Source organism: Centropristis striata, chromosome 22 (genome assembly GCF_030273125.1).
Source record: "Centropristis striata isolate RG_2023a ecotype Rhode Island chromosome 22, C.striata_1.0, whole genome shotgun sequence".
Classification (NCBI taxonomy): Eukaryota; Metazoa; Chordata; class Actinopteri; order Perciformes; family Serranidae; genus Centropristis; species Centropristis striata.
Window position 1 is genome coordinate 5,218,690 of NC_081538.1, and position 12,648 is coordinate 5,231,337.

The 12,648-nt window shown below is 37.7% G+C and overlaps 1 protein-coding gene across 5 annotated transcripts in view; it reads left to right on the forward strand.

The window, feature by feature from the left end:
- Positions 1–12,299, forward strand: part of LOC131961108 (ninjurin-2-like) — a 36,539-nt gene extending 24,240 nt beyond the window's left edge. The window contains exons 2-5 of one of the 5 annotated variants that reach the window (XM_059326381.1): positions 8,477–8,613; positions 8,713–8,792; positions 9,066–9,229; positions 9,514–9,654. In XM_059326381.1, coding sequence (XP_059182364.1) covers positions 8,477–8,613; positions 8,713–8,792; positions 9,066–9,220 — 372 coding nt within the window. In that variant the 3' untranslated portion in view covers positions 9,221–9,229; positions 9,514–9,654. Of the gene's footprint in view, positions 1–8,476; positions 8,614–8,712; positions 8,793–9,065; positions 9,230–9,513; positions 9,713–10,968; positions 11,628–11,766 lie in introns of those variants that run through there. The other 4 variants (XM_059326376.1, XM_059326380.1, XM_059326377.1 and 1 more) reach the window with 4 other exon arrangements.
- The last annotated feature ends 349 nt before the right edge of the window (positions 12,300–12,648 follow it).

The window sequence follows — 12,648 nt, forward strand, 5'->3', positions numbered from 1 at the left end:
ACTCAGTATTCCCATCATTAAGGTCTAAAGGTCTTCTAATAAAAAATTTAAAGAAACATTTTTTTAACACTGTTGACCCTGAAAATGTTCAGTTCTACCTTGAAGAAAACACAAAACTGACAAATTATGTATGGCCTGGTGGTAATAGCAGGTGTGTTTTAATAATAAAGGTCCAGAGTCCCATTCAAAATGTATGTGTATTGAACACTAGGGGCAACCAACACACCTTACTCACAGAAAAAGAAATGCAACAGAAAAAGAGTAACTGTTATTTTTGCACTGTAGCAAAAAAAAAAAATATATATATATATATAATATGAAATATTTCTACATTAGTATGTCTTAAAAGGACTCTATCCATGTCATATATTTCGCAAAATAGTGTTAGTGTCTTACATTTCCATGTACCAAATACAGTTGTGGAATGTAACTAAGTTCATTTACTCAGTACTGTACTTCAGTGCAATTTTGAGTTGCTTTATTATTATTTCCATTTTATGTAACTTTATGCTTCTACTTCACTACATTTTGAGGCAAATATTGTACTTTTTACTCCACTACATTTAGCCGACAGCTTTAGTTACTTTTCAGGTCAAGATTTATTATGAAAAATATGATAAATTTAAAGTGATTTTTCTTTTTTTTTCTTTTTTTTGAATTAAACCTCATAACAGTATGTTAAGTAGTTAAAATGAGCCCTAGTTTGAAAAAAGAAAAGAAAAAGTTGCTTACATAAATGCATGAATATTAATAATACATAATGTATTTGGAATATATATAACAATCTGAGCTGGGCCATTCTGCATAAAAACTTACTTTTGGTACTTCAAGTACATTTTGATGCTGATACTTTTGTACTTGTAGTGGAGTAAATTCACAGTGCGATATTAGTACCTTTACTGAGGTAAAAGAAATACTTTTTCCACCACTGATCAAATATTTCCAACAATGTTTAAACCCAGAAAAATATGCAACTTTATTCAAAGTAACACACCATGTCATGTGGTTGCCTGTAAATGCCATCACCCACCTCAGTTGTTGTAATCTCAATGAAAAAATATAGATATAACTGTAAATCATGCAAAGTCACAGAATTATACTCAGTAACAGTGATACAGCATTTTTCTGCCACACAGGATCATTTTTTCTATTATGATGGAATGTGGTTGTTAAATAATGAAGACTCAAATGATCCCACACTAGTTCATGAGGTGAATCACATCAAATTGTTTTCATATAGTAGATGGTTCCTCTGAATCCCTTAGAAAGGTGCACTGCATCATTACCAAACTAAATGACTGTATGAACATTAAAAGACTATATCTGAAAAAACTAAAGGTAGCATAAAAATGGGGTTAGATAAATTGATTCTTAATGATTATAACTTAAGAGAGTTGGCTATCAAGTCTCCTCAGGGACATCGACGAACTGTGATTTGTCCTTTGCAAATGGACATTGTGCATTAGAAACAATGGACCTTTGTTACTGACAGAACTAAGTAAAAAGTCAGACAGTGTTCTGCTGCCAGTGAGCCAGCAGGAGAAAACATAGCTCATCTCTTTGTCATGCTGACTCCTCTCCTTTCTGTCCCTATCTGTTTCTCTTCATCTGCTTTTCCACTTTCTTCCTGCTTCCTCAACCTAAATGGCAGTTACATAAAAACCAAACAGAAAGATGATGCCTTTGGGCAGAGGGAGCCTTGGAAAAATGCAGGAGGAAAAAAAACCCCAGTCAAATCAGCAAGCACTGAGCCAGACTGACAGCAAAAATAAGATATTAAAAGAAAACCAGAGCTCCACTCAGAGTCGCTCCCTTCCTATTGGCTATTATAGCAACCAATTGGAGTCCAGGGGAGGTGCACTTCCTGTGAGGTCCAGGGGGGGCTCCCATGTGGTCTGGTGCAAGACTGCTGTTGTTTTTCTGTATATTAGTGCCACAAATGTGCATAACTCTAACAACATATTCCAGCATGGGCCCCATAAATATATACATCAAGTATGTGCTTTAAGTATGTAGGGCTGGTGTGGGTGTGTGTACATGATGTGATATGGCCCTAGGCCCAGTGTTGTGGATCAGTGGATTTCAGGAATGGAAATTTTACAAGGACTTCAGATTTCTAGGAAGTGCTTACTTTATAAATACCATACGTCCACAAAAACCAGTGGGAAAAAAACTGAGCTTCTGTTTACATAAGTACATTTTACTGACTCGGCTCAATACTGTGTAGGGAGTTATATATAATTAATAAGTTATTAATATCATTATCAATATTCAGACATTCACTGTTGATACTTAAGATACCTAAGAAAAGTAATGCACTATTATTTGTATACAACCCATGTAATCGTGAGCCAGGAGGCGCAGTTCATTACAACCTATATTGACGTTTGCTATTTGGCAGGGACCTCTAGTGGCCGTAGTAATTATGACGGGAAAACCGTAAGGAGACAGTTGAAGTGGTACACGAGTGGGAAAGTTTGCAAATGGGTGGTGGTAGGGGTGGAAAAATATAGGACTTTACCCAGTTCATGTACTCTGTGAAACCAAAAATCAGCCAATTTAAGTGAGTAAACTTGTACGATAACTTCTGTACATAGCTATGCCATGTTCTACGTAGCCTTCTATGTCACCTTGTTACATATGGATGCAGTTATTTTAACCCAAACTACGATGGTTTCTTTTTTTCAGAACTTAACCAAGTAGTTTTGTTGTCTAAACTTAACCAAGTGGTTTAATTTCACAACATCAACCACATGTTTATATTTGTGATTATGATACTGTTTCACAATGGCTTTCGCAAGATATCATGCAAACAGTTGTATGAGATTATGTTGCGATATTAAACATTGTAACCATGCTTTTAGCCAAGTTAGTGGTCTGTCCGCCACTTTGGTCCTAACTGACAAATCAAACTACAATTGCGTGCATTGTCATGGTCCCTAAATGTTTGGTACCCTACCATGAGGTTGACATTTTGTTCTTTTCCCAAGCTGTCTTAACTTTTCAATGGAGCACCATGACATTTGGTAAAGATATTAATGACACGATGTATCTAAATAACTTGGTGATCCTTGACTTTCCATCAAGCATCACCAGCAGGTCAGAATTTCCAATGAAACATCTTGACATCTACTATCAGTGTTCTCCTGGAGAGAAACTGCCCTGCATGTTTTAATAATTGTTTCCTATACTCTACCAAACCTGATTGGAATGATCTGCTCGTTATCAAGCCCTTTGCAAGCTTCAGCTGCTAAATTACGAGCAGATCATTCCGATCAGGTGTGGTGGAGTAGGGAAACAATTAAAAAATGCAGGGCTGTAGCTTGGGAGCAGGACTGGAGACCACGTCAGTAGATGAAATGTCTCTAAATTCTGTACAGACATTCATGGTTCCAAGACCATGTAGCCTACTTATTTTAATTATCCTTTGATTTGCCTTTAGCACCATCATACGGTTGATACTTTGGGGTTTTTTATTAAATATCTCAACTACTACTGGATAAATTTGCTTCTCACATCATCAAATCAAAACCTTAATGACTCCATTCAATACTTTGATGTATGAGTCATTACAAGGTCAGAATCCAACCATGAGACTGAGGTAAATTCAAAAACAGTGGGCTCTAATCCAATCACATGATACTTGAAGTCATTCATAAATTGCCTACAGGTGGTGGGGAGCATTTTCTTGTTCAATTAATCTTTTATTGTATGTGCATTGACCTTGTGTGGGTACAGTATTCTTAGTATTTAACCAATAAGCAATAAAAATAAAGTTTAATAGCAGTTTTATAAGCTGCTGCTAAGTATCAGTCCTCAGAGGAAAATCTGCAGGAGACCATATGACTGGATCACATCCAGTAAACCCAGAATACAGAGACACTAATATGCTACAGCTACTGCATCTGTTTAATGAAGAATGAATAATGAAGGCAACTTTTAAATGATTAGAAGAAAAAAAATGTGGTTTTTGATGATTTCTCACTAGTTTAGAAGACGATAAAGAAACATTTTCTCATTCCTCAAAAGCAAAAGCTGAGCCAGGTCGTTGACCCTGGACATTCATAATGGAGTAGCCCTGAGGCCAACTGGCTTCTGGGGATAAATGTGTGACACCCTGCTGATCTCCCACTTATTCAGACTGCAGCTGCAAAGTATCTATCCCTGCCTTTATGAACAGATTTTAATAAATCAAGATAACATCAGATTAAGCGCGATAAATGCACAGTCAGTACATTTAGACATTACTCTAAGTGAACACACATGGCCCCTAAAACTGTATGTAGGGCATTCCAATGTTTTGATTGTGGTCCGTGTGGGGTGTGTGTGTGTGTGTGTGTGTGTGTGTGTGTGCGCGTGTTGTGTGTTTTGGCAATGTTCCCAAGGCTGATGTTGATAAAGTGTGACCACATGAGTCCCCTAAGGAGAAGAGATGGAAACCGGCCAGTATATATACATACTTTTTCTCTCACTCTCCCCCCAGTCTTTTTTATATCACTTCCTCCCTTTCTGTCTTTCTTTCATTTTCCTACACAGTTCCCTCCCTCGTCTCTCACACACACTCAGAAAAACATTCAAAAGGCCACGATACACGTGTTCATAGTGTTTTGACAGTACTACAGTTCTCAGAATTGCTTCATACTTTCTTGGAGATTAACCCAGTCTGGATCAAACTGTACTGTAACATAGGCTGTACTGTATGGGAAATGAAATCAGCTCCAGTTCCAGCGCAAAAATATATCACATATGTACAAGTTTGAAGGGGATCACAGCTTCAGCTCAGGTAAATTGTCATCAATAGAAATATATTTGACTAGACTTCAAATTAAACCCTGGGATAAGTAAACATTTGGATGAAGTGCACATTGAGATTACCTGAAAATACCAAAAAAACATACTTTTCCTCTTACACAGAGAGTCATTTTGTTTTGTTTTGGTTTTGTGGCACTCAACGCGTCCAAAACCTACATCTGAAGTCAACATCGTGTTCCAGAAATCAAGGCACAGTTATGATAAGACGTAGACCTCATAGGAACACTGTCAGTGGAAAATATTTATTACCAAAGTGCACCTGCCAAATTTCTGTACCCACGCAGAAGGAAGGGTGCCAAGACTCATGGGCAAGAGGGAAGTGGGTGTAAACACACTGGCTGAGCTGTTTGGTAGTTTTGTGGTGCTGTAATGGTGGTTGCTTATAGACTGTTTAAAAAAAGTAACTGACGCCAGTGTAACGTCACACACTGGTTTGTGGACTATTGTTCTGAAGCCTTGAGTTTGGCATTAAGCTAACGCCACCTTGCTAACTAAGCTAGCTAACAAGCGCTAGCGTTAGCTGAGAGCGTAGCATGCTTCCAGCTCCCAATCTTTTATGCGCATGTGATAGTTACAAAAAATCAAGACGGTAAAGTTTAAAAAGCAGAAACAGTTAGTCATTAGTCCACAAAACAATGGGTGAGGTAACAGTGACTACATCCACTTCTTTTATGAGGTCTTTGGTTAGCGCAAGCTAGCTAGCTAGATTGGTTAAACTGTAGAGTGTCTTTTAATGTCACAGAACACTAAACAAAACATTTCTAGGTGCCAAACAAGTTACATTTAACTTACATGAACTGAAAACACACTGTGAAAGTGTCAAAGTTCAAAGACCAAAGACACAGTCGACCGTCGTACCAACTTGTCGTTCACAAGATAGCCATACTCTGTTTTATTGTCTATTTTACTCTAAGTGGGACCATAATTTACAAAATTAACAACATGTTGTGTTAAAGAAGACCTGAAACCAGCTACTGCAAACCTTAAAAAACATTAGGAAATTTTTACTGAGCTGATTAACTTCTTCTTCTTCTCATAGACTTTCATACAATCAGAGTTCTTTTTGCAGACAGTGTCGACGCCCCTTGTTGGTGATTATAAACAATGCAGGTTTCAGACTCAGAAGTTCCCATTTGGGTGAGCGACATACAAGTTTTCAAGAGCAAGCATTGTTTGAGTAGAAGGAAGAAACCAGTGCACATGGTCTCTGCCCACACTGTGTTTACATGCACCACGGTGTTGCTGCAAGCATGTGCGCCCTGCCCACAAGAATGGGAATACTTCCTTGTGCACACACACAGCAAGTGAACACAATGTTGACTATAAAATGCTCAGTGTGCTTCACATAACAAGTTCGTAAAAAGTGTCGCCCAAACATTATAGGCCAAAATGCCATAACACAGAGGCAACAGACACAGAGGAGCTGCAGAGCTGAACAATTACTGTACATGTACAGCGTCAACGGTCTGTTTGTTTTGGAGCAGAAAAGCACATTACAGCAGAGTGAAGTCATAAAGTACAATGTGTCCCTCGTGTCCACATGATTGGCTTTACCTATGTGATCTATGTCTTCCCTCAACACATGTCTGTTTCTGTAGAGCCTGCAGGAAAAACAGCCTGCACTGTTTCTAACTACACTGACACAGCCTCGGGTAAAATGATCCATTTGTGGCCAGAATGCTTTAATCTATAGCTCAGTGTTAAGTAATCCAATATGTGCAATGCAGTCCATGCTGAATGCAGAGCAATAATTAGATCTAGAAAATGTTAGTCCCTGACATGTGCTATGAGTCATGAATTAAGGCTTCATGTAATGACATTAATAGTTTTCTTCTCCCGACACACACACACACACACACACACACACACAACCCACAACCTCTTTGTTTGGCAAAAGTAAAGACTAATAATTCTGCATGTTATTTTTTACTTGTTATTTCCTGTTTCTTTACCAATGATTGTCTTGGGGAAATAGGGAAATTTACTTTAACACACAAACACATGCGTGCACATATAAACACAGTAGATTTCTGAAATCCCTTAAGTGCAACTCTTTATCATTCTGAAAGCCACTACTTCCAACCACTGGAAAATGAGCTGCAATTATAGCTCACATGATAAATTAAGTTTTTGTTTCCGAGCTGCCAAAATAAGAGAAACACTTCCCCGCTGGAATACAGTGGATTTGCTCCTCCTGAGACTAAATATAGTGTGATAAAAAACAAAACAATTAAAATGATGAATGCAGTATTTAATCATCAAGCATTGCTATCTTTTGATAGATCACAAAAACTATTGTCAGGTAAAATCTGTGTCTTGTTGGCTTGGGTTTGGTTGCAAGTATAACAAAATAAACAAAACAGTGAACACATTTCATGTTATCAGACACAATGCTGCATTCTGGCACAGTCCTGTGATAGTATTCTTGGTCTTTGCTGCCCTCTCCTGGTCAGACTTTGGCAGTGTAACTTGGAAATTCTTCCCTGTTTTTCTGTCACACTTGGTTTTGTATTCACTCACTTCTGTTGTTCTCGTCCCACAGCACTCTGCACTCTTCGGTCTTATAAATGAATTTTAGGAAAAGGATAATTTTGCTGCAGCAGGTGTTCGGCTCCTATAGGATTTCATAGTGTTGCAGTGGCTATCTCATATACTCATATACACGTAGAGTGTTGATTTTATGTTGATTTTATGATTTTTTGTTTTTATTTGTATACATGCATATTTTATTTTGTGCGGGCAGTACATTTTACATTTTATTTTATTTATTTTTTATCCCATTTTTAATTTATTTTATCTTATTGCATCTTACTGTTCTATTGTATTGTATTGTATTCTTTGTATTGTGTTATCTATTTATTGTCTGTGCAGCACTTTGGAAACCTTGTGTTTGCTAAAATTGTGCTATATAAATAAAGTGGATTGGATTGGATTACTATCCATGTCTTTTAGGCTACATGTGCTTTATAGAGAGAGAGCAGTGGACCAGGGTTGGCAGTGGTTGCAATAATTTAATTTAAAATGTTTTCACCCCTAATGAATCACAGAAGGTTATCATGTCCTCCCATCAGAATCTGATATAGACACCATGACCCAATAATCTCTGCCGTGTTGAAATTTAACGGTTATGTTTAGGCAGCAAAACTACTTGGTTAAGCTTATGATCATGGTTGGAGTTGAAATAAGTAAATTAAACATGTTACCAAGGCAAATTGACCACACCCTGAGATGAGGACCCAGGCTTAATACATAGTGTGTGCATGTTTGATTAACTTATCGATCAGTCCCAACCTCCTCCCTGTGTGGACTTTATTGCTCTTTATATTTAATCACCTTACCTCCTATACAGCAGCCCTGCACATGCAAAACTGGTACTACAGGGGTATGTGGGGTGTCATAGTTTGACACTAGGGCCTCTGACCTAGCATCCATGTGTGATGAATTGGGACTGAGAACAGGTTGATTATCTCCAGATTTTGACTTAATTATCTAGAAAGCCTATCTCAATATCTCGATGTAGAATGGACTATAAAAAAACTTTTTGGGCTGATACACAAATCATTATACAGACAGGATGTTTGTAAAATTGAGTTAGCACATAGAGGTTGAGCATGCGACAGGAAGGATCGCTTGAAATCTGTAAAATAAATTGTGTATCTTTCAGGGAGGTTCACCTTCTAATCTGAATATGAACCTGTATGCTACGAAGAAGACAGCAGCTGAGGGCATGTTGGACATCGCTCTGTTCCTGGCTAACATCACACACATGAAGACTGTCATCGAGCAGGGAGCTGGATACAGGTACAGTGTGTCTGTGTTTGTGACAGAGACAAGGAGATTAAACTGGGTCTAAACTCTTGAATTATCACGTTAATTTTGCCTCATCTCTCTCCTCCTCAGGTACTACTATGCTGTCCTGACGCTCATCTCCTTCTCCCTAATTCTCCAAATCGTGGCTGGAGTCCTCATCATCATCATTGGTGAGCCAGTCACATTACAGTATAGCAAAAGACCGCCTTCTTCATAAATCCACCCTCCATGTTTTTAACCAGTCATATTAACATACTAATACGCTGACACATTGATTTGTTATGAAAATACACACAGTGCAAGTCCATTCACTTCTTCTTGTCTTCTTCTCTATTTTTGTGCAACATGAAAGTAAAAATATTTATGCAGATTTTTGTGTAGTTTGTTATTTTTCTTTTGTTATTTTTTTGGTGTGTGTGTGTATGTGTGTGTGCTTGTTGCAGCTCGGCGGGACATCAACGAAGAGGCCAACCAGAAGCGTCTGGACAGCCTGAACAACGGCACGACCATCATCATCTTCTTCATCTTCGTCTCCAACATATTCATCTCTGTCTTCGGGATGGAGCGAACCGGCCTCTTTGCCAGGATGCATTTCTGATTTCCTGACGTATGGATTAATTATAATATGTAGAGTTTTTTGAAAACCAGGGAAAGTTTCTGACACATGACCAGATTCTGTACACACACAAACAGAGAAGTGTAACTTGTGTTCTACTTAAAGTACTAATCAACTACAGTATTTCTGTTCTCTGATGTTATTCAGTATGAATGGGACCAACTAGATGTGTGTGTGTGTGTGTCTTTGTCTGTGTGTTTCTGTCTGTGTGCTTTGTTGTCTGCGTGTGTAATGAATGTGCATGTGTGTGTGTGTGTGTGTGTGTGTGTGTGCAGCTCGTTGTGAGTTCACCCTCCTCGCCTCTTATCAGCGGCTGTTAAACTTCCTGAACAATCTGACAACCGGCATCATCTTCCTCACCTTCATCATCAACATCATCAAATCCGCCTTCGGCACACAACGCAGCTGCTTCCTGCAGTGGCTGCTGCAGCGTTTCATTCTATGAGACACCCTCTGCAGGCACATTCACACACTGTACGTACACACACACACACACACACAGAAAAATAAGCATAAATGTGCATGTTTAACCCTCTGAACCCCAAGCTGTTTCAGGGCATTTATTGCATTTCACTGCAATATACTATAAGTCCTGCACTTCTATAGAATCAACACGATCATGGCTATAAGTGGGAACAATTCAAAAATGTCTTTTTTTCTGAATAGCACAGTTATAATGACATATATCATAAAAAAACAAAAGAAAAAACGCAAGTTGATTTTTAAAAACATTTTTTAATAACATTTAATTTATATATACAACATTTTTCCAAATATTCACAAAAATTGGGTCTCCACATGCTATATATTGTATTTGGAAATATTTGCATTTCTACAACACTTAGAACCTCTCTTGTCCTCTCCTCTCTGCTCTGTGTAAAAAGCATGCATGTTGTGTTTGATCTTCAATGAATATTAATCACATGACCATTCATATAAGCAGAATCCAGCATTAGAGAGCAGTGAATCCCATGTAATTGAACTAGTAAAATAAAAAGTGATATTAATATATAATCCATATAATAATGTAATAATGTATGATGTGTCATATCCCTCTTCCTGCTGTTCTTCAGCATAGTGAAAACTTCCATTGCATTTAAGTTAATAAGAAAAATGTCCACTATCCAACATTTTTTGTTTGTCTTTTAGCTCAAGTTGAAACATTTTCAAATTGCAAGAATGTTTCCTCACCTTAATTTTGCACGAACTAAACAAACTGACGTCTGTTCTCATCTTTGCATTGACTTTAAATTAAGCTTGTCCCACCTTCAGCTCCACAGGCTCAAAATTGCTATTTTCATTTTATATTATTTTTAAATTTCTGGTGAGGCTAGAAGTGAGCAGTTTAACAAAACAAGCTTCAAAATGTCCCCTCAGGGAAACTGAATAAAAACAGACACCATGTGCAGATTTTCAGAACAGCTGGGGGTTCTTTGCTACGGGACATTATGACAGTAGATTATATTTGCTAGGTAACGGTCAAAATGTCACATAAAGTAAACAGAGGCTGGAGGGTGTGTGACTGAGTTAAGCTGCTGTTTGTATGGGTTCATTAGTGCACTGTATGTTTGTTTGTATGGGAACATTTTGAGTGTATGTAAATGTGAGTGTGCATGCATCATTTGTGTGCATGTGTGTGTTTGAAGTGTTTGAAATTTTGTGTTTGTGTGTCTGTTCATGTGTGTGTGTGTGTGTGTGTGTGTGTGTGTGTGTGTGCGTGCATGTTGCAGCCCGCAGGGACCTGAACGTGGTGTCCAATCAGCAACGACTCGACTACCTGAACAACGTGGCTACGGGCTTCATCTTCGCCACCACAGTGGTTAACTTCTTCGTCAGCTTCTTCGGATGCAAGAGGACCGGCTTCTTCCGCTGGCTGCTGGCTCGACTCCACTTCTGAAAGAAAGAAAAACGCATGCACACAAAAAAAAAACATACATGAACTCACATATCAGACACATTTCTACACAGCAACACACTTGCAGACCATTTTCATCTGCACACAGACGTAAACATGCTGCATATGTTCAAACACTTCTTTTTGATTATCCAGGCTTTTTAAACACATTGTAATCCAACTAAAATATTTTCACTTTAACCAACTGAATATTTATATAAATGTGCTTCATTTGTTTTTCTTTTTCATTTTCTGTGCTTGTTCAAAATGTGTAATGTGTTTCATTATGTGTATTTCCAACTGTTTTACACTTGTTTGGTTATTTGAGAAAAATGTTATATATCCTTGATTTTAAAAACTTCTGATTTCGAGGTTCAATGCCAGACAAAAACAAAAAAAACAGGGTAATATTAAAAACAGTAACAGTACAAATATCTAATATGTACGTACACATTCTCCTCCAGAAAGCTGAATAAATGTATTGATTTAACAGAAGCCTGTGCTTTGATTATTGTGTTTTTTTGCTGATGATTGGTGTGTGTTAACGGTCAGAGGTGGAGAAAGTAACAAGGTGCACATGATGATAATAATATAAAAAATAGTATGTGTATGTGTGTGTACGTGTGTGTGACAGGCCGTCGGGACCTGAATAACTCCGCCCTGCAGAGACGTCTGGATTACCTGAACAACGTAACCACCATCATAGTCTTCATCACCACAGTCCTCAACTTCTTCGTCAGCACCTTCGGCATGACGCGCACTGGACACTTCCCATGGCTCATGATGCGCATTCACTGATACACACTTGTGTTTCATCTTGAAATTTTACTGCTACACAGCTCATAACAAAAATAACTTTATAAAGTGAACTTTTACGCTTCATTCTTTCTTTTCTTTGATATTTGATGTCTGTAATTTAACAGAACTACTGTAAGTGTCTTAAATGTTAATATGATACCATATCATTATTAGAAGTTGTAATAATACATTACATTTTCTAACATTTGCTTTTGAAAACTGTGCAAATTACTTTTCTGGTTAATTGCAATATAATAGCTCTTCTTCTATACTGTATATTCCTCCTTTTCCACACTTTCTGTTAGGTAACATCAGCTTCATCTAACAGGTGCTCACTTCAGCAAACAGATCAACAAATAAAACAGAAGTTTCTAAAAAAAGAAGAGAGTATTGCTTATTATTATTGCATGATCGTGAATGTTTTCTACTTTCTTAATTCAGATAGAGAAAGTTTGTATTTGCTTGTCCCATTAAAGTAAGGTCAGAGGTCAAGCTCTAGAAAAAATATACCTGATTATTGTCAAGGACTGCGGACGTGCTGATGACTCCATGTTGGCTAACGTTAGAGCAAGTAAAGAAAAAGGAGCGAGATAATATCCATCAGATAGCGTCTACACAATCTTCTTCATTGAGTTTAGATCAGTTTTGATGCTGTAGGAGTTATTCATTAGATAAAACAATGCTTTAAATTCTTTCAGAGTAAAGGAGTAGATGTGCT